Source organism: Metopolophium dirhodum, unplaced genomic scaffold, assembly GCF_019925205.1.
Source record: "Metopolophium dirhodum isolate CAU unplaced genomic scaffold, ASM1992520v1 scaffold1, whole genome shotgun sequence".
NCBI lineage: Eukaryota > Metazoa > Arthropoda > Insecta > Hemiptera > Aphididae > Metopolophium > Metopolophium dirhodum.
In genome coordinates this window covers 8,185-30,371 of record NW_026869896.1, presented here as the reverse complement: position 1 = coordinate 30,371, position 22,187 = coordinate 8,185, and the positions used below count along the sequence as shown (strand labels likewise).

General features: G+C 34.3%; 2 protein-coding genes and 1 pseudogene across 2 annotated transcripts; 2 read left to right on the top strand and 1 right to left on the bottom strand.

Moving 5' to 3' along the window:
* The first annotated feature begins 549 nt into the window (after positions 1 to 549).
* Positions 550 to 3,688, top strand: LOC132953215 (uncharacterized; annotated as a pseudogene).
* Positions 3,689 to 6,507: 2,819 nt separating this feature from the next.
* On the top strand, positions 6,508 to 6,924 carry LOC132953214 (ATP-dependent DNA helicase PIF1-like). The gene has a single exon (XM_061025738.1). The coding sequence runs from the start codon at positions 6,508 to 6,510 to the stop codon at positions 6,922 to 6,924; it is 417 nt and encodes a 138-aa protein (XP_060881721.1).
* A 10,248-nt stretch (positions 6,925 to 17,172) lies between these two features.
* Positions 17,173 to 21,964, bottom strand: LOC132953213 (zinc finger MYM-type protein 1-like). Its single transcript, XM_061025737.1, has 5 exons — positions 21,901 to 21,964; positions 21,688 to 21,786; positions 20,143 to 20,682; positions 18,608 to 19,951; positions 17,173 to 17,327 (listed from the first exon to the last, which is right to left on the bottom strand). The coding sequence occupies exons 1-5, from the start codon at positions 21,962 to 21,964 to the stop codon at positions 17,173 to 17,175; spliced, it is 2,202 nt and encodes a 733-aa protein (XP_060881720.1).
* Between the last annotated feature and the right edge of the window lie 223 nt (positions 21,965 to 22,187).

Genomic DNA, 22,187 nt, shown 5'->3' with positions numbered 1-22,187 from the left:
TATTACCTATCCGCGCGTTTGGCAGCGCGTATCGTTAATGGCTACTTCTGTACACACTGCAAACATTGTACATATAATTTTTACCATGGCGCGTTTCGTTTTTAAAGTTTTTTATATCCACATTCGTACTGGGACTCACTGGTGACTGACACTGTGGTCCACGTTGGCCCGTTAGCCGTTCCGATGAAGCCGTTTGTGTCTTAGGTAAACGCAAATTAACATTGCGTACCTACCCATTCATTCTACATTGTTTCGTGGCTTTAACATTATACGAGCTCGGTATATCGTTTTTTCATTTTTTTAATACTATTAACAATATTCATTTTATAGTATTCTAAAAATAACACTAAACTACCCAAGATGCATATATCACCACTGATAACATACTGATATCATCATAATAATATTCGAATATTCGATTACAACGACCGAGATGATTTGTTTTTCGTATTTGTGATTTAGTATTCAAGTATTTCATTAGTAATATTATTATATTTTTCTATAACAATGTTTTTATTATATTATTCCATATCATCCAGGCTATTCACGATGGTGAAACTATGTGTCATATGTGGAAACATGGATGGTGACAACGACGTTTCAATGCACAGGTATTTACAATGTCAACCAACATATAACAATAATAAAACATAACATGTTATACATCACATTCATCCTTAGAATTCCAACTGATGTGCGTCGTCTTCAGTGGGTGGAATTCGTGGTGAACCAAGGTTTTCCTGTAAACCTAAGCTCAAAGTTGTGTTCGAGGCATTTTATCCCTGGTCATGACTACATAGAAGGAGAGGCACAACGCCGCCGTCTGAGGCACACAGCAATCCCATCTTTGGTGAGTGCATATCATATATCATACATAAATCTCCAAGTATCACAACTCATTCATTTCAAACCCAACATATTAACACTGCATTACAACAAATGTGACATACCTATCCACCTGGCTGTACAGCAATAAATACACTTTGTGATGGATAAACAATAAAAAATAGGCTTACACTACAGCAGGATGATCTATTGACCTCTACAATATTTTATTTCATTCTACTATATTGTTTTTTACCCACATGTTTCTGATGTAACTTATGTAACTCATTTATAAATAAAATGTACGCCTATATACTTACTACCAAAATATGTAATTTTTTGATTAAAAGAGTATACCTACATAACAATATAACAAAATACATTACATTATTATAAATGTTACTATATTATAAATGTATTAATGTTATTCAGATGACTTTTTTCACTTAAAAATACCATGTGACGTCATATATTGTAATTACTATAACCATACTTAACTACTACAATAGTCAATCCACTGTGCTCATAATTTAATAAAATTTGTTTACTTAGTTGACTTAACTTATACATAATTTTAAATATAATACATAAAACTAAACACAACAGTTATTATATTAAAACATATTAAACATATTAAACAATATACTTATAACACAGTTTTATATGACACAACAACAATTATTTGTCACCATAAACCTCATGTTATTCAACAATTCTCTTTTTTTTGTTGTTACGCCTAATGCTTAGTATTATTTATGGTTTGGTACATTCTACAGACTACAAAATTGTTGTTGGTTGAAGATTCGGTAGAAGGTAGACACTACCGAAATAACATCCGCCGGTATAACAACACTTTGGCATTTGCTGCTTTCTCCATCGACCTCAACACACGGCGCTTGCCAGGTCGGGGACCGAATGTGTTCACTGTTCAAGGGCAGGGATATTGGACAATAAGTAATGACTTGATCGGGAACGATCCTATCCAACGCAGATTCTGCCAGCTGTATTTCGTCGAATCCGGCGAGGCAAACCGGATTCGTAGGGACCAGCAGCAATTACTGCCTGCCGCACACCGTCTATTGCCAAGTGTACTCGAAGACTTAGACGGGCTGTTACGGGACATCAATCCATTCGCACAGGCTTTTGAGTAATATATTTAATTAATTTTACTGAACAATTCACATTTGCATTACACTACACTATAGACAAATCATGTTCACATTGACATTTAGTTTCTCAAAATCGGCTAGCAAGTACGCATGTCATTATTCCAATTACCAATTGTTATAATTAATTACACTATTTGATTAACCTTATGACAGTGTAGATTTACCTGCCTACTTAAACTATTCATTTTTACATTTTTTACTTTGTTTGCATTCATACATTTTCAATTAGTTACAAATACTTACTTTAATAAGTAACTAGAAAGAGATAAATTCTTATTCGCAATCACAACACATTATTTTCTAAATATATTAACAATGTTCAGTCACAAATTAAAAGTTAATTTTATTTTGTTCATATTCAGTTACGGATACAGATTTATTTCTCTTAAAAGTATTGATATACTTGGTAAGTACACGCAAAATTCTTTACATACACTGCTTTTTAATATATACTATGCTACATAAGTTTCTGATTGATGTCAAGTGCTGGTTCTCTATCCCAATAATTGTTGGTCAGCAATTACATATACTAGCGTCATTACGCTTCAATGTATGACAAAACGTTGGTGTTATACACTACACTATTTGCATTGTCACAACTCATTTTTAACTAATCACTAACTTACAATTAACTTACTCGCTCATGCCACACTTACTTTATACTACATACTTACCATAGACACTACACTTTACATAATGTATAACTTATTTCAATTGCGTTACTGCTGTCTCTGATTAGATATTGGTTTTTTTCTATTTCATTTATAATACCTATGCTTACAGCTAATAATGTCTATACATTATTTTTATTTTTTTTTTTTGTGCATTATGTGCGTACACTACTCCTATGTACAAAACTCAACTTCTACTTGAATATTTCTCATTTCATTTCAATTGAACACAAACACACGTGCCTAGAGTTAGAGTTAATGAATTCTACGGATTACTTTTGTTTGTGTTTCTTATGTACTTAAATACACTTCAACTCAATGTATTTAAACAAAACACTTTGTATTCTACATTGTAATACATTTTGCATTATGCTACTCTTTTTCATTTTTTTACACCACCACATCATTCTTTGTTGACATTATGTGTGAGCATCAATTAAATAGGACTCTGTTGTTGACACTTCTGAGAACATCAACAATACACCAATATATGCGCTATAAACATGTACCTACACAAGGATTAATCAATTTCAATTTTGTAAAATAAATCATAAAACCGTGTTACTTTGTTACAGAACAATGCGAGAAGTGTGGGCTGCAGAAAACGCTCCCGGCAGAGATCCTCAGTTGCTTCCAAGGAGAGTGAGAATGCATTTTGTCGCCGACTGAAATGTGGACAGGAGACGATATAACCCACCGCCTGAAACGGTTAACGAAGTCGCAGTAGTGTTTGTCGGTGATGACGGTCAACCGCCAACAAACGTCGATCTGGTCATTCACGACCGGAATCCGATTGACCCACACATCGTCGGCTACAGACCATACCAGCCGGCTCTTCAAACGCGGATCCAATGCTGTATCCCCTACTCTTTCCACGAGGAGAGCTCGGTTGGCATCAACGCTTGCTACAAGAGGGCCCTCGCCGTACCCCTGTTCGCAATCGGAACAGTATCAGGGAGTATACTTGCTATCGTCTTGCTATTCGTTACAATGGCAACAACGACACAATCAACGATACTATGAGTTTATTACATGATCCACGGGCCGTGTGGCACGCTAAACCCAAACAGCCCATGTATGGTGGACAACAGTTGTTCGAAAAAGTTTCCAAAAGAATTCAGCGAAGAGACTGTATACATTTCTGACGGCGGTTACCCGAAGTACCGCCGGCCAAACAACGGACCTGTGGCCAGGGTCAGAAATCAAGAGGTCAGCAACGAGTTTGTCGTGCCTTACAATCCGTACCTGTTAGCAAAATATGATGCACACATTAACGTAGAGCTATGCTCTACTGTGAAGAGTGTTCAGTATTTGTATAAAGGGCACGATGCTGCGACCATGGAAGTATGGAACGGAAATGAAATAGACAGGTATGTTATCAAAATTCATTTTTCTATAAGTTAACACATTTTATTCTTTCAACTATTGCATTTGTAAAGTTTTTTGGTGTTCTGGCCTCACTGTGACTTCCTAACCTAACGTACATTGTACTTGCAACTTATGTAAACTTCAATTATTGTACACAAACACAGCATAGAACAGGAGAGTATAAACTACTGGTGTTCATTAATTTAGAGTTGTTGGATATAACTTGATATTATGTTTAAAAAAAATTGTTTAGAGTATTAGCTTAAAACAACTGCCCACATAGTGCATGATATCTATTATTTCATAGTCACTACAGAAGTATCAGCATGGCCAGTTGACAACTGGATATCACAATCATCATTCATATAATAATATTTACTCCTCAATCAATAACTGTATTCATTTTAAATTATTTTTCATTATTTCAATGCGCAAAACTACATATAATACTCAATCATCTCCATCTCATTTCAATAGTAAAGACATTTTAGGAAAGCCGTTCAGCATAATATAAATTATTAAAACCGGTATTTTGTAAATTAGAAGTTTCATATATATGTTATTCATTTGTTTCATTTGACAAGCATTTCTCTGTTCACACTACAATAACTTAACACTAAGAATATATTATTAAGCAATTAATTACATCATATTATTAACATTTGTAATAAATTAAAGAAATAAATTAGATTTTTTAAAGCCATTTAACACTTATTAGACTAAGTCTTAATGTCTTAAGTTATGTACATAGAATATAATTAAAATGCAAAAAAAAATATTTAAAAAAATTTTAATATGTACAACTATAACCTCTTTTTGTAAACCTTAACTACACTTGTGTTAAACTATAGGTGATGTGTAACCACAATCCTTTTATTTCAATTTCTTTTTTTTTATGTTCTAAATTCAAATTGAAGAAATATTAATATATTGTTATATTCAACCAGATCAACAAAACCAACATTTATCGTATTCTTCTTTATTAGCATTGCAATTGCAATAGTGTTACACTATACTCAGGCATAGTTACATTTATTATACATACATCACAAACAATAGTATTACAACATTTTACTCATGACAATATTTTATATACATATATGTAATAATGAAATTTTAAATAACTATTGATTTTTTTTTTAACTGTTCTAAATATTTACATACATACATAAATGTTGTTTTCAGTTTCATAAATTCGAGGTACGTTAGCCCACCAGAAGCCATCTGGAGGTTGTTTGCGTATAAACTACACGACATCAGTCACACGGTAGTTAGACTTCCGGTGCACCTAGAAAACTACCACAACGTGTACTTTGCGCGTGGACAAGAACTACAGGGGGTACAAAACCACGCCCTACCTCAAACAAAACTCACGGCGTTCTTCGCGCTCAACGAGAGAAACGTTGATGCGCGACAGTATCTGTACCACGAGATACCGATACATTACACTTGGCAAGCATCGTCAAAAGAGTGGAGACTGCGGCGTAGACAGGCACCTCGCGAGACGTTAGCTCGGATGTACGTCGTCAACCCACTAGATAGAGACCGCTACTCTTAAACAGAAGAGGCCCGCAGTCTTTCCGAGACTTGAAGACGGTAAACGGGGTCGTACAAGCCACATACGCGGCCGCAGCTGTTGCGTTGGGATTGTTGGAAGACGACGAAGGGCGGGGGCGGCATGTCTCAAAGCAATTGGAGACCTACTTCGTGCACGCGGAAAATCACTCAACGACTACGGTCTACCCAATCCAGACGACGATCTACTGGAACCGGATCAAGACGACCAAATGTTCGGTGCAATAGACGCGGTTGTTGCTTGGCAACAACGATTGCGCGACTTGAACGACGAACAGCGAACGGTGTACGATCGAGTGATGGCGGCCGTTGACGACAACCGCAACGTCCAGAAAATGTTCTACGTCGACGGGCCAGGAGGCACGGGAAAAACGACTATACGGATGCCTAATATCGTCGCTTCGTAATAGACAACAAACGGTGTTGAGCGTGGCATACACTGGGATCGCCGCATCCCTCATGGAGGGCGGCATGACGGTACACTCGACTTTCGGATTGCCATTGGGAACGCTGACCGAACAATCTACTTCGAGCATCACCATGCAGTCTTTGCGGGTGCAAAGGATACGTGAAGCTTCGCTGATTGCCTGGGACGAAGCGCCCATGTCCCCGGGCCTACAATTCACGGTGGTCGATCGTTTGCTCAAGGACATCATGGAATCGGCACTACCGTTTGGTGGTAAACCAATACTGTTAGCTGGCGACTTCAGGCAGATATTGCCCGTCGTTCACCGAGGGAACAGGAGGTCCATCGTCATGTCATCTATCAAACGCCACTTATTGTGGAGAGAGTTTGAACAGTTACGGCTGACGCGGAACATGCGCGCCGACAACGACGCTGACTTCGCTGCTTGGCTACTTCAACTCGGTAACGGTCAACTGCCGTCGGTTCGATCGTGATGTTGCTGAGAAACATTGATCCGAAGCGACAACTATGCAACGGGACGAGGTTGGTGGTCACCGAACTGCGGAGACACAACTTCAAGGCGAGGAGGTTGTCCGGCGCTGACGACGCGCAGGAAGACATCATCTTACCCGCTGTTTCGATGACTTCCGGTGAGGAAGACGATTTGCCTTTTCGAATGAAGCGGATTCAATTCCCGGTACGGTTGTCGTTTGCCATGACAATCAACAAGTCTCAGGGTCAAACGTTCGACCGAGTCGGTTTGCTCCTGCCGTCACCCGTCTTCAGCCATGGACAGTTGTACGTTGCGTTTTCAAGAGTGAGGGACGCGCAATCAGTTAAAGTCGGCATGTACTGCGATGGAAATGGTCGATTCGTCACCAAGAATATCGTGTATGCAGAAGTTCTCTGATGCGATTACAGGTAGCTATATAATTAATGTAATTATACAATATTCACCAAGGGGAAAATGTTATCCCCAAGGGGTCTATGTGACCTCCTCCGGGTCTTTGTGACCCCCCCCCCCCCAGTTTGTATTTATTTTATTCTATACATTATACACTATATATACATGTAATGTGTTGTTTGTATTTAACTACCGGCTAATGTTACATACATATACCATAAAATTAACATTGAATTTGTAATAAGTAACATTTTGTATATCTGTAATAAATATGCATCAAATAACAAATACCTGGTAATTTATGTATTTATTTATTATTTATTATTATTCATATATTTATTTATTTATATGAGTATTTTAAACACAGTTTTTAATACCAGAACAATCTAAATAGTTTTTACTTTATCTACACTACTACTATACTACATCAGTAATATATGTAATAATTCTATTACTCAGCTTTAGGTTTTTTTTTTTTTTTTTAAAAGAGAACAATAATGTTCACATAACTTTCCACCACTTATTTTTACATTCAACTGTGTGACTTAATAACTTCTTGACCACTTTATTGCAATGTTCTAAAGCTCAATATCACCAATACCGAATCAGATACTACCGTCAAACGGGCCAACTTGGGATGTGTGTTTAACTCGGGCCAAAAATATTATCTTTTAGTTTTACCTCCATAACGGTATCTTACAATTAATTAATGTAATACAAAAATTCTGTTCAAAATCTTAACAATTTTAATTATAATAATATTTAAAATCACTTTCGCAGTGTTGCAGCATCAAATTTTGTACATAAGTATTAATTTTTATTAATTAATTTTGTGTTTAATGTCTATCGTTTTGAAAAGGTCCGAAAAACACTAATACTCATTGAATTAGACGTTTTACATAAAAATTGATAGTAAAAAATATGTTCCGACATCTGTTAAATTTACTACTCTATATTGTAAATTATTAATTATAATCCTACATACATTTCTGTAAATTATGTTTTACTTATTTAATCCAACTTGAGCCACCGTTAATCAAACCCAGGTTTTTTAATATTATTTACATATATATATATAATTGGACAACCGACATTTTTTATTTATTTTTTAATGTTAATATTATAATATTAATAATATTTGAAAATTTTAAATAGTACCCCAAGTTGGTTTAAGTATAATATTTAGATATATATATATATATAAATTATAAAATAGGTTTTTCATAAGAAAAACATGAGTGTCCCATGTTGTCGAAATTCAGTACAACCAGGGACATGCAGACAAAAAAAAAATAACATAGAAGGAATAATTTGTATGGTTCAAATGCAACAGACATTAATAAATCGAACCTTAACTAAAAAAAAATAATGTTACATTGAAAATACCTCTAGATTAATTAATCTTTAAGTTATTTACAATAGAATTTCAAAACTGACCCAAGTTGGCCTGTTTGACGGTATACATTTCAAAACTTCACCATTTAAGTAGACACAGGCAAGAAACTAACATAACATATGGAAAAAAAAAGTTTTTATTCAGCTGAAAAATATAAAATAAAACAAATTAAATAAAATACGTAACAAAACATGAAATTCAATGGATATTGTCCAACTGAAACTTACAACTTCCATTGCTCAGTGCATTGCCTACAATTCATAAAATTGGTAAGATTAGTTTCTTCTCAAGCAGCTATTAGAAATGTATATTAATGTACTTACATCGCTTACATCCACCGATGCCATCGCCGCGGTCACCTGGGCCACTTGGTGGTCGTCCGCCGGTAGTTCCCGCGGCGGTGGTGATGGAGTAACAATATCTTGTTGTGGTGGTGGTGGTGGTGGCAGCCCTTGGCGAAGCGGTGTTGTAGGTGTATGTGAGACTAAGAAAATTATAAAAATTAATAATAGAACACGGAATAACAGTGGTCGTGGTAGAACATAACACACACTCACCCGGGCAATCTTTAATGATATGCCCCTTTTTGTGGCACTTGAAGCAACCTGAAACACAAATTAGATGGTACACATTTCATTATATTATTCTAGAATTTTTATTTTTATACATCTACTACTCACGTCGCTTCTCAATATTACTTTTATAACGCTTCCGGACCCCCCCGGAAGCGTTATAAATATTTAAATCACGGGGACGCGAGTATACAGGTGCGTTAAACACCTGTATACCGCTCCCCGTGTACTTGTGCACGATTTTGTTCACTTTCATTCTAAAAATCAACAATAAAACCAATTAATATTAAAATTAGTCATTTTTACAGACACTATTCTATTTTTGGGCCGTGATGGGTTGGCTATGCAAATTAATTATCAAAATGTCACGAGGTGGATTTCGAACATTGTGTAGTAAACCTGCGTTTCTACGAATATATTAAGTACCTTTCCGCGGTAGGACAACAACAACAAGGAGATTAACTTTCAACTATTCGATTCCAAGAATCGCGTACATGTACGTACCTAGAGTTTTACGACGTAATTAAAACTTCGACATCAAATATCTGCAAAACAAACCTATAATAATTTAAGTGCCAATAAAGAAGAGTGCCAATCGTACATTCGGGTTGTTTTGCAATAACAACGTCCAGCTCCGGTTCCCTTTCAGATATCCACCTCCTGGGCTCTGCCGTGTACATTTTTTTATACATATAGATTTTATATAAATATAAGATAGAGTCTATAGCAAATTGGGATTTAGTACAGAGTCTGCACTACGCAGTCACTAACTTCTCGGGCAGATGCTTTTCGCTCCGTCCTCAAATTTATCTAATTTCTTTATAAATGTTTAATTATTATTATTTTGTCTTAACAATAAAGTACTATAAATAACTTATACAACTTGTCTCTCTCCAACCTTCTCTCCTACATTAACCATCAACGTCGACGAACTCAAAATATAAGCGAGCAGTGAGGGATCACTACACGTCTTTTGGTGTCAGGTGTGGGGTCACCTGAAGGAAGAATTCTAGTATCCAACCTAGAATCGAGTACATCAGCGGACCTCGAGTTCAACCACGTTGCTGACAATAGGAGGACCGAGCCAAGACATCAACTACATTCAACATTTGTGTCTGCAATCAACAGTTCAACTGCATTCAACATTTCACCTTCACTCAACTAGCCAAGCAGAGCATCAGCGACGAGTCAGCAGAGCCGTCAGCACGCAACCATTTAGGACCGGACAAAAGAGCAATGAATTTCGCACTGTAAGTTGTTATTTAAGCAATTATATAGTATATGTCTGAGAGTCCAAATAGGTGTTGGTCAGTAGTTAGATATAACCCGCAAACTTTACACACGACAATTATGAGCGTAACATTAGGAATTGACTCCGCCTTGCGCGGCATACCTAACTTTAGCGGGGGCACTGAGGCAGATTTAGCCTCATACATAATCGAATGTGACTATGTAATGAACAATATTCACGAAAATCTTAAAACGGTAGTTTTTAACAATATAGTAGCTAAATTAAAGGGGACCGCTTTCCAGTCTGCCCGATACCGAAATTTTGCAGACTGGGCCGAACTTAAAGCCCACCTTCGAGCTGTTTTTGGAACACCGCATTCCATTAGTTATTTACAATCGCAAATGAGCAATATTAAACAACGTTCCGACGAAGACATACGTAGCTTCGCCGGGCGTACGGAAAAATGTTTTCATGAATTAGTAGGAGCACTAACTGTAGGACTAGAGCCAGCATCAGCCACAGCAGTAGCTGCATCTTATAAAACGGGAGCGCTTACCGCATTTGTTAACGGGACGCGACCCGAAATCAGAGCATTATTAAAAGCACGCGACGTATCCTCTTTCGAAAAAGCCGTTTCTATAGCAACCGAAGAAGAACAGGATTTACAACACATTAATCGCCGTTTTAACACTAACAAAAATTACGGGAAAAATAACGCGAATAAAAAGAATATTAAATGCAATAAATGCAGTAAGATGGGCCACTATGCAAACGAGTGCCGTAGTAATACAGGTACTTCATACAGCACGAATTTTAGAAATCCCATTAACAGTCGCGACGATAAAACCAGTATAGTAAAACACGAGTATCAAGGGCAGGTCAGGTTCTGCGCGTACTGTAAGAAAACAAATCATAATATAAAAGATTGTAGGAAACGTATTTACAACGAAAGTAAAAAAACCACTAGTAAGGAAACCGAAAGTCCTAGCACTAGCCGTACCGTAAACGAAATCAACCAAAATCATGTAAGAATTGTAGCCAATTTCGAAGAAGAACATATAATGTGTGGATCAGATAATTTCCAACCTCATAATATTAAATTATTAGTCGACTCCGGCGCGGAGATAAATCTCATTAAAATAACCGCACTAGAAGGACAAGTTGTCATAAACGAATCCGAGAAACGTACGATAAAAGGCATTAACGAAATTCCAATATTTACCGTAGGCACTATGGTAACCACTATGCAAATTAACAACGTCGATGTGCTCATCAAATTCGACGTCGTTTTTGGCGATTTTCCAATAAACGAGTCGGGCATCATCGGTCGTAACTTTTTAAAACAAAACAAGGTTATCATGGACTATAGCCAAAATCTATTAACAATACCAGAAGAAACTGGTTTTAAAGAAATTATATTACCGCCGCGTAGCAATTGTGTACTTCTCATAAAAAACGACGAAAACATAGGTCACGAGAATATAACTATAAAAAAACAAGACGTGAACGAAAACGTAATAATCGCGAACAGTATCAGTCCGGTTAACAAAAATAACATTGTTAGTAATATAATAAATATTTCAGAAGAACCTTTCGTGATAGACGAGCTTACCACACAACATATCGAGTGGGAGCCATATAATGAAACAGTATTGACAGCATCTTTTATAGATGACAAACAAACCGATCGTATAACACAAATCAAACGCGAAATTAAAACCGACGATTTGAATAAAGAAGAACGGGAAAATATTTTAGCACTCTGTTGTGATTACGCGGACCTGTTTTATTTACCGGGTGACTATCTTAGCGCCACGGAAATCGTGACTCACACAATAAACACACCGCGTTGCACAAAACCCATTAACATACGCCCGTATCGTTTACCTTGGGCATACCAAGAAGAAATCGAAAAACAAATTAAAGAAATGAAACATAACAATATTATACGTGATTCTAAATCACCTTTCAATTTTCCACTCGTGGTAGTGAAAAAGAAAAATTTAGATCCGACAGGGAAACCCAAACTGCGAGTGTGCGTAGATTTCAGAAAACTTAACGAAGTAACCGAGAATGAAGCTTATAACCTCCCAAACTTACTAGAGATATTAGAATCCCTAGGATCATCCAAATACTTCAGTACTTTGGATTTGGCGGCAGGTTATCATCAGCTGCATATAGACCCGGCCGATACACATAAAACAGCTTTTTCTACAAAATCCGGTCACTACGAATTTTTACGCATGCCTTTCGGACTGAGCTCAGCTCCAGCCACTTTTACGCGCGCAATGAAATCTGTACTCATGGGACTTGAAGAAATGTGCACTGCATACCTAGATGATATTGTAGTACACGGATCTAGTCTCATGGACCACCAGAAAAAATTAGAACAAGTATTCAATAGGCTGCGCGTACACAAACTTAAATTACAACCTAACAAATGTTCTTTCTTACGAAAAGAAGTATTGTATTTAGGGCACGTAATAAACGAAACCGGAGTTTCCCCGGACCCGAACAAATTGAAATGCATTCGGGAATATCCTAAACCGAAAAATGCAAAGGATATTAAGTCATTTTTAGGACTATTAAATTACTATAGACGTTTCGTCGATAATTTTGCAAAAATAGCAAAGCCATTAACTTATTTACTTAAAAAAGACGTACCATTCGTTTGGACCGATAATTGCGAACATAGTTTTGAAGAACTCAAAAAAGCTTTAATGAACCCGCCGTTACTAGTCTATCCCGACTGGGAAGCGGGAAAGTTCAATTTAATGACAGACGCAAGTCAGTATGCAATAGGAGCCGTTTTATCTCAGGGGGAAGTCCCTAAAGACCAACCTATCGCGTACTCCAGTAGAACATTAAATAAAGCGGAGTGTAACTATAGCGTTATTCAGAAGGAATTATTAGCCATCGTCTGGGCCGTGAAATATTTCAGACCATATTTATACGGTCGTCATTTCAACATTATAACCGACCATCGACCTTTAACATATTTATTCGGCATTAAAGACGCGTCATCGCAGTTAATGCGCTGGCGGTTACAACTGGCCGATTACGATTATGACATTACGTACCGGGCCGGCCCCGAGCACTCGAACGCCGACTGTTTATCACGAATTCGAATGATACAAACCGGTCCGACCAACGCAATTAACGGGTTCAATGAATTCAAAGCCGCGGAAAACAAACCCATCTTCAATTCAAAAATTATCGAAATCGACAATGATATAATCAAGGCCGTAGAGACAGAGAACGTTATAATACTAGTTTCGGAAGACAAAGTCATAACTAACCCGGCAGTGCGTGAAGTAATAAAAAACATTGACGTAGGTCAAATACAGTTTTCCGATGAAAACAAGTTTTGTACTATCCAAAGAGACCCGAATTTATTAATAATTTATGGTTTTAAGGCCACGTATACAACACCACTCGAAGCCGAGGTCATTTACCAAGCCATAAACAATTTAAAAACGTTTTGCATAACAAATAAAATTAACTCGTTTTCTACGAATAAATTAGACGGGTCCACCTCACTCACCAGTTACTTACGCATTCGAACAATGTTTCGGCATATTTTTAAAGCAACCGACATTGTAGTAAAAATTTACACGGGTCAGCAATTAACCGAAGACGAAAAGAAATTAATAATTTACGAGCACCATAACTCACCGTTAGGGGGACATGCAGGTGTATCGCGCACGGTGAAAAGATTAAAACTTAATTATAACTGGCGCCACATGGAAAAAGACGTCAAACATTATATTAAACATTGCGAGCTATGTCAGAAAAACAAATCACATGTTAAAACCAAACAACCTATGTTAATTACTAGTACAGTAGTAAAACCTTTCGAAAGAGTCTGCCTAGATATAGTAGGACCTTTACCAAAAACATTAGCAGGGAACATGTATATACTCACCTTGCAAGACGAATTAAGTCGTTTTTCACTAGCCATAGCGTTATCCGCCACGGACGCGCAAACGGTAGCACACGCTTTCGTAGAATGTTTCGTGTGTATATACGGTATTCCCGAATCGATTTTGACGGATTGCGGAACAAACTTTTTATCCGACGTATTCAAAAGCATGTGCAAACTTTTAGACATAAGGAAATCGAAAACTACGCCTTGGCATCCGCAAGGAAACGCTTTTCTAGAACGGTCCCACAAAACGTTAAAAACCTATTTACGGAGTTTTGTTGACAAAGACAGTAATTGGGATAAACTATTATGCTTCGCAACTTTCTGTTATAACACCACAGTTCATACCTCGACTAATTTTACACTCTATGAACTAGTATTCGGAAGAAAACCGAACATTCCTTCTGCGTTTAACAAAAATCCCGAACCACAGTATAATTATGATAACTATGTTTTCGACCTCAAACGACTTATGCAGGAAGCACACAAAATAGCAAGGGATAACCTAATCAAAAAAAAAAAAATCTAATAAAACTTACTATGACCGAACTTTAAATGTCGTCAATTTACACGTAGGAGATAAAGTACTCATTAGAGAACACAATAAGAAAAATGCGCTCAGCTTAAATTGGCAAGGACCTTTTGAGGTACTATTAGTACACGATAACGAAAATATTACAATTCAAAAAGGAAATCACGAGTATCGTATACATAAAAATAACGTAAAACGTTATTACGACGATAACGACAGCGAATAAAATAAAAAAAAAAAAAAACAAAATTGTAGAATACATTAAGTCATACAATTATATTCATTTTATTTTGGAGACGGTTTATTATTACATTATAATTACTATTACTATTATTATTATTATATTATTATTTTTTATTAGTATTATTATTATTATTATAATACACTACGGTATTTAAGATTTTATTATCAAATCGTTTTATAAGGGTTATGGGATTTGATTAATTATAATACTATTTTATTATCATTCTATTTATTTTACACTCGTAATCATATTACTATTATTAGTAGTTTCCTGAACAGTAGAACGGGTATATTGAATACTATTAAGTTAAACTTTTATTATAAAACTATATTAAACTAATAAGCTGAAACGATTTTCAGACTTATGCTTCTGATAATACCATTCACGTCGGGGACTTTTCGATACACCGACGAACCACTAACACGACACTCTGGCCTATACTACGAGAACCGGGGACCTTTGAAACTTATTACGTCTCAATGGGACCTAACTGCATACATTAATCTTACTAAATATAACGAAGAATTCGAATACATAAACGAAGTAATAGATAAAACGAACGAATTGTGTGTTGCATACATGCACGACCCAGTTACCAATAACTTTAATTGTAACAACTTACTTAAAACAGCCACCGCTATAGTTGACAATTTACACAATAAAAAGACACAAGTCTTAGATTCTATTGGTCACATAATTACTAAACGTAATGCTTTAACTAAACTCGTTACAAAAGCAGCTAAATTAATATACGGAATATGCAATTTAGAATGCATACAAAAATTTAATTTTAATATAGCAAAAAGCCAAAGCACTTCGCAATCTAAACTAATAAAAGAACAAATTAAAGTAGTACAACTACAGAATAATATAGTGTCACACAACATTATATCTTCGGTACCTTTAACATTAATGGTGAACGAAACGACAAACAGTACAAGGGAACAACAAATAAAAAACTATTTGACAAAACATTTTATACACGTTAATTTATTAATTACAAAACAGATAGAAGAAACAAACACACTATTAGAGGTAATACAACAGGCTAAAATGGGAATTATTCATCCAAGTTTAATATCTCCAAAAGAGTTATTAGAACACGTTAAAGACGTTAAAGTATCATTACCTGGGGGCACCGATTTACCAACTGATTTAGACATACAAAATATTTACGAATTGATAAAGCTCTCAGACATTACTATATACTATGCAAATGACAACTTAGTGTTTATAATTTCTTTACCTTTAATTTATCAAAATGATTTTAGTTTGTATAATTTAATACCTGTGCCAGTGTGCACCGGAAACGATTGTTTTTATATAAAACCTAGTAATAAGTATCTAGCTATAAGTAAAACGAAAGAACACTATGCTCTTTATGACGAATTGTATTACACACATTGTAAACACGCTAGAGACTTCCTTTTGTGTCCTGAGGGTAATCCTTTACATCCACGTGCTAGTAGACCAGCATGCGAAGTACAATTACTCCAAGATCCTATAAAAGTTCCAACAAACTGCGAAATCATGCACGTACAAATGGGTACATCCATCTTTCACAAAAAACGATTCAAAAACGAGTGGATCTACGTCACTAACTACGATTTAGTATTCATCACCTGCGACGAAGATAAAGAATCCACCAGCCATACACTAAGAGGTGTAGGTATCTTAAGTTTAAATGAAACTTGTAAAGCGTACGCCGCTAGAGACGTACTCATACCAGGGAAAGTCGATTACAAATCTGAATATATGGATTTCAACCCGAAATCAGTTTTAGAACACATAAAGGATATGCCGTTCACCGACAACAACAACTTAATGGAAGATTACCATGTTAAAACAAATAACATGGAGGACCTACATAAAGTGTCAGGGTCAAACAAGCAATTAGAAAAACAACGGAAAGTCGACAACAAAATTGACGAGCTAAAGGACGCGCAAGAACGCAACGATTATATATTATATGTAATAACAAGTAGTATTTTTATGGCAGTAATCATATTAATAATAAATATGGTTAAAACAAAAACAGTAACAAACCACACGGAAGTAGCACAGTCACAGGAAGAAACAGAGGAACTTAATGCAAACCCAGTGATGTCATTAAGAGGAGTCGACATGGTCGAGTTTCCACTCGCGCCAAGAAACAGCCCTACCGGCTACCCAACACTGCGAACATTCTTGAATTAGTGGAAGTCGGGGACTTCCATCTTCGAGGGGAGGAATGTAGTAAACCTGCGTTTCTACGAATATATTAAGTACCTTTCCGCGGTAGGACAACAACAACAAGGAGATTAACTTTCAACTATTCGATTCCAAGAATCGCGTACATGTACGTACCTAGAGTTTTACGACGTAATTAAAACTTCGACATCAAATATCTGCAAAACAAACCTATAATAATTTAAGTGCCAATAAAGAAGAGTGCCAATCGTACATTCGGGTTGTTTTGCAATAACAACGTCCAGCTCCGGTTCCCTTTCAGATATCCACCTCCTGGGCTCTGCCGTGTACATTTTTTTATACATATAGATTTTATATAAATATAAGATAGAGTCTATAGCAAATTGGGATTTAGTACAGAGTCTGCACTACGCAGTCACTAACTTCTCGGGCAGATGCTTTTCGCTCCGTCCTCAAATTTATCTAATTTCTTTATAAATGTTTAATTATTATTATTTTGTCTTAACAATAAAGTACTATAAATAACTTATACAACTTGTCTCTCTCCAACCTTCTCTCCTACATTAACCATCAACGTCGACGAACTCAAAATATAAGCGAGCAGTGAGGGATCACTACAATTGGTAAAAGGTTAACAAATACAATTTTTTCCCTAAAAAAATTAGTCATGCGCTCAAACAAAATCAGAACACGCGGCCAACAGCAATTATTGAGTATAATTAGCCATTAGGTACCTATAGTGAATTCAACAAAAACTTGAGTTTTGAAGCACCTCATAATATTCTAGAAGTGTTAGGTGTTTCAGTTAAGAGGATACCCTCATATATTGTCTCCGTCTTACACACGTATGACAGTTAATTTTCGTTCACCAGTATCGATAGTGTGCTGTTAGTTTTACAGTAAATTGACTTATCATTGAACTAAATAACAAGAAGATTATCTATGTTCTCTCGATCGACTTTTTACGATATTTTAATTTTTAAGCTAATTATGACTATGTCAAATATAAGACAATGATGCAGATAATTTTCTTACCACCTAGCAGTTGTATAATAGCCTATAGGTCAATTCACTCGAACATCACAACAAACAGCACATTATTTAATCTGGTAAAATAAAAATATCTACGTCGAAAGTGTTTGAATATACATCACATTTCACCCGCGTAAGTCAAACATAAAATAATGAAAAAATATAATTGTAAAAGCGTTACGGTCAAGGCCGGATTAAGCACCCCGGGGCTGAAATTTTACATGGGCCCTTTTGACAAAACATGCTTTACAAAGCCGCTCGCTACGCTCGCAGAACGATACATTTTTTTAACTATTTCACAAATTCTCAATAGCAATATTAAATTATTAAATTAATAGGTTTGTACAATTTATGTCTATAAAATTACTCATTTTATTATGATAAAAGTAAATACAAATTTTCATAATAACTATTAAATTTATTAATAGTAAAAAATATCAAATATATTATTAATTTAAATAAAATAAATTAATTTAAAAATAAATTTAATATTAAATATCTATCTTAAGTTAATAATATATAAAACAAAAACTATTTAATTAATTAAATTTTTTTTTCTGGCTTTACTTGAAGCCAACTCTTTTAGTACATCATTTAAGTCTAATGATTTTAACAAATCATTCTCAGAATATAAAATCATTTGTATATTTAAGTTTTCTTGTGTTTGACTAGTTCTATACTTATTTTTAATTCTAGTTAACTTAGAAAAAGCTCTTTCCGCAGAACAATTAGCTACTGGAATTGTCAAATATATTTTTAAAGTAGTAAATAAACAAGGAAATACCTCTTCGAGTGATTGATTACCAAACCAGGAAAATAATTTGGAAATGTCAGCTGGATCAAAAGAAGGTTGATAAAGCTTCCAGTATTCTTTAAATTGTACAAGTTCGTTCGGTAAAGTAATATCTACATCATTTTTATATTTTGAAATAAATGTTGAGACACTCAAATCAATTTTTTCATTAGATTCTTGAGTTAAGTGTGTTATAAATAAAAAATTATCACCAATATATTCATAAGCGGAAATTCTTTTGTTTAATTCTGACACAAATTTATCAATAATAAATATATGTGTCTGTACACGAAATTTGTTTTTTCCTTTTAATACTTCTTCATTTATGCTACCATCAGGGAATTTTTTTATTTTTTTTCTTTGCTTTTCATCTGAATAGTAAATGATAATTTCAGGACTAAGATTAGGTATTTTTTCTTCGTAAATTGAATTTGAGTCCCGTAAACTTAACACATAACACTTCAGTGATTTTAATAAGTTGATCGCCTTCATTGTGTCACAGTTTGAATGTTGTAATTTAGTTGACGTTATGTTACTTCTTTCCATGATGTCATTCCAAAGTAATGACATATATGCAGTTTCTCTTTTTACCATTTTCTTCCATAACGATTTAGCATCTAAAGTTGTAACATTATTTTCTTTGCCATCATACATACTTTTTAACGCAGTCAAAATTTGTTCATAATTTACAACTATTGCTTTACAAGCTTCTGCATGACAAGACCACCTAGTGTCACTTAAGGATTTAAGTGTAAGAAGTCGACTAGAATTTCCATTGACACTATTTTTTTCTTCTTTTTTCAATATGTTAATAAGTACATTCCACCTGTGAGTTGACCCACTAAAGAAGTTATACAATTTTTGTACAAAATCAAAAAAATTGACAGCTTCAGTACAACAATTTACACTATTTACTCCAACTAGATTTAACGAATGAGCTGTACATGGTATAAACACAGCTAATGGATTTTTATTTTTGACATAAGCTTGAAGCCCTTTAAATTGACCACTCATGTTTGAGGCATTGTCATAAGATTGACCCCTAATGTTCATAATGTCTAATTCACTTTTTTCAAGAAAGTCATCTAATACCTTGTACATAGATTGGCCTTGATGGTCTTTAATGGGAAATAATCCTAAAAGTCTTTCACACCTGTTAATGTGCAGTAACGAAGAATAATGGCCATTTGATCAACTTTTGTCAAATCTGGAGTTGAATCCATAATTATCGAAAAATATTTACATTCTTTTATTTCATTAATAATAAAAGTAGATAAACTATTTTTCATTATTGTCATTAATTCATTACAAACAGTTTTTGAAAGGTATGATGGGTTGCCTTTTCCTTGATTTCCATACTGTTCAATATGAGCCTTTAAGAAAGGATCATATTCTGAAATAAGTTCTAATAGGCCCAGATAATTTCCATTGTGTTGACTATTGAACTTTTCTTCCTTTCCTCGAAAAGCAAGGCCTCTAGACGATAAAAATGTAATGACAGATACAAGTCTCTTCAATACTTCAAACCAATAATTCGTTTCAGCAGAAATTTGACGACATAATTCTTTATTAACTGAGTTGTTGGTATTAGATCTTAATAACCACTTATTGGTAGCATTTCTGTGTTGAAGACTATTTTCATGTTCGACAATCCGTTCAGATTTTTTCCATTTGTCAAAACCACCAGAAATAAAGGGACTCTCTCGATTGCTTCCATACAATTTACAAACAAAACAATATACAGATCCTTCACTAGGTGAATAAAGAAGCCATTTCCTATTACATTTTTGTCCATTGGGTAAAGATCGAGTAAACATTGCTAGTGTTAAGTGTCTGTTGAAGTTCTTATCTGAAAAAAGTCACAATAAATATTTACTTATAACTGACATCTAAACATTCTATTGCAATTCACCTAATTAAATAATTTTAGACAATTTTATAAAGTGATTGAAATGCTTTAATATAATACAGGTGAATTTAAGTTAATTAATTTAAGATAATTTAAGTAGGTACTCACCTATACAAGATCCTTTAAAATTATAAATATAAAATACAAACATTTACTATTAAATACATATTTTATATGCATTAATGTATAATGTATTAATGTATTATGCAACTAAGTTATATCAACGATAGATTAAACTAGCTAAGTTAAAAAATTAAAAATAAACTTCTTAACTTAACTTTAACTTGTTAACAAGTTAAGCACCTTTGAGTATTTACTTGTATATTATAAACACATAATTTATCAATATTTAATGATTGTTAATAACTTTTTATAGAATTTTTTAATTACCTGGACGTTTTGAATTTATAAAATCAGAGTTCAAATTTTGAAAATAATCAGGTCCTTTTTCTATACAGTACTCAATAAAAGATTTCTGCATGTTTTTTGGCCAGAAAAAAGGATCTTTGTATAAATTCCAATCTACACTGTTTAGTTCAGTAGTTGTTTCTTCAATATTAACTTTTACCATATTATCTAAAAATGAAATACAGTATCAATGCCAAACAAGAGCAAACATGAACTAAAACATATAATTAGGTACCTACCTTCAGTTAATTTTTCTTCAATTTCAAAATTTGCAAATAAAATAGTTATTTGATAGAAAATGAACTAAAATATATATTTAGGTATCTTCAGTTAATTTTTCTTCAATTCCACAATTTGTGCTGATGTCCAACAAATTGTCATGTGGCGTAATGTCACTCTGGCTCTCAGCTGAACCATTGGCTTCTTTGTAATTATAATATTATGAAAATACAATTTTTAATAAAAACTGGTATACAACAAATTTGCAAATAAAATAGTTATTTGATAGAAAATTAATTAAAATATATGCTTAGGTACCTTCAGTTAATTTTTCTTCAATTCCACAATTTGTGCTGATGTCCATCAAATTGTCATGTGGCGTAATGTCACTCTGGCTCTCAGCTGAACCGTTGACTTCTTTGTAATTATAATATTATGAAAATACAATTTTTAATAAAAACTGGTATACAACAAATTTGCAAATAAAATAGTTATTTGATAGAAAATGAATTAAAATATGTATTTAAGTACCTTCAATTAATTTTTCTTCAATTCCACAATTTGTGCTGATGTCCAACAAATTTTCTTGTGGCATAATGTCACTCTGACTCTCAGCTGAACCATTAGGTTCTTTGTTATTATAATAATATTATGAAAATAAATTTTTTAATAAAAATTGGCATATAACAAATTTGCAAATAAAATACTTATTTAATAAAAGTATTTTATTTTTAATAGTTAATAAAAGAGTAGTTTTTTTTTTTAATTCATTGATTAAAAATTATAACATCAATTATTTCATTCTTGTTTATTAAAAA

Excerpts from the sequence above, each read along its gene's own strand:
- LOC132953214 (XM_061025738.1), top strand. The coding sequence starts at position 6,508 with ATGTTGCTGAGAAACATTGATCCGAAGCGACAACTATGCAACGGGACG.
- LOC132953213 (XM_061025737.1), bottom strand. The coding sequence starts at position 21,964 with ATGCCACAAGAAAATTTGTTGGACATCAGCACAAATTGTGGAATTGAA. Across the intron at positions 19,952-20,142 it reads ATACCTTTCAAAAACTGTTT|ACCATCAAGGCCAATCTATG; the intron begins GTAATGAATTAA and ends TTCCCATTAAAG. Across the intron at positions 17,328-18,607 it reads ACTAAAAGAGTTGGCTTCAA|AGCCCAGGAGGTGGATATCT; the intron begins GTAAAGCCAGAA and ends TGTACACGGCAG.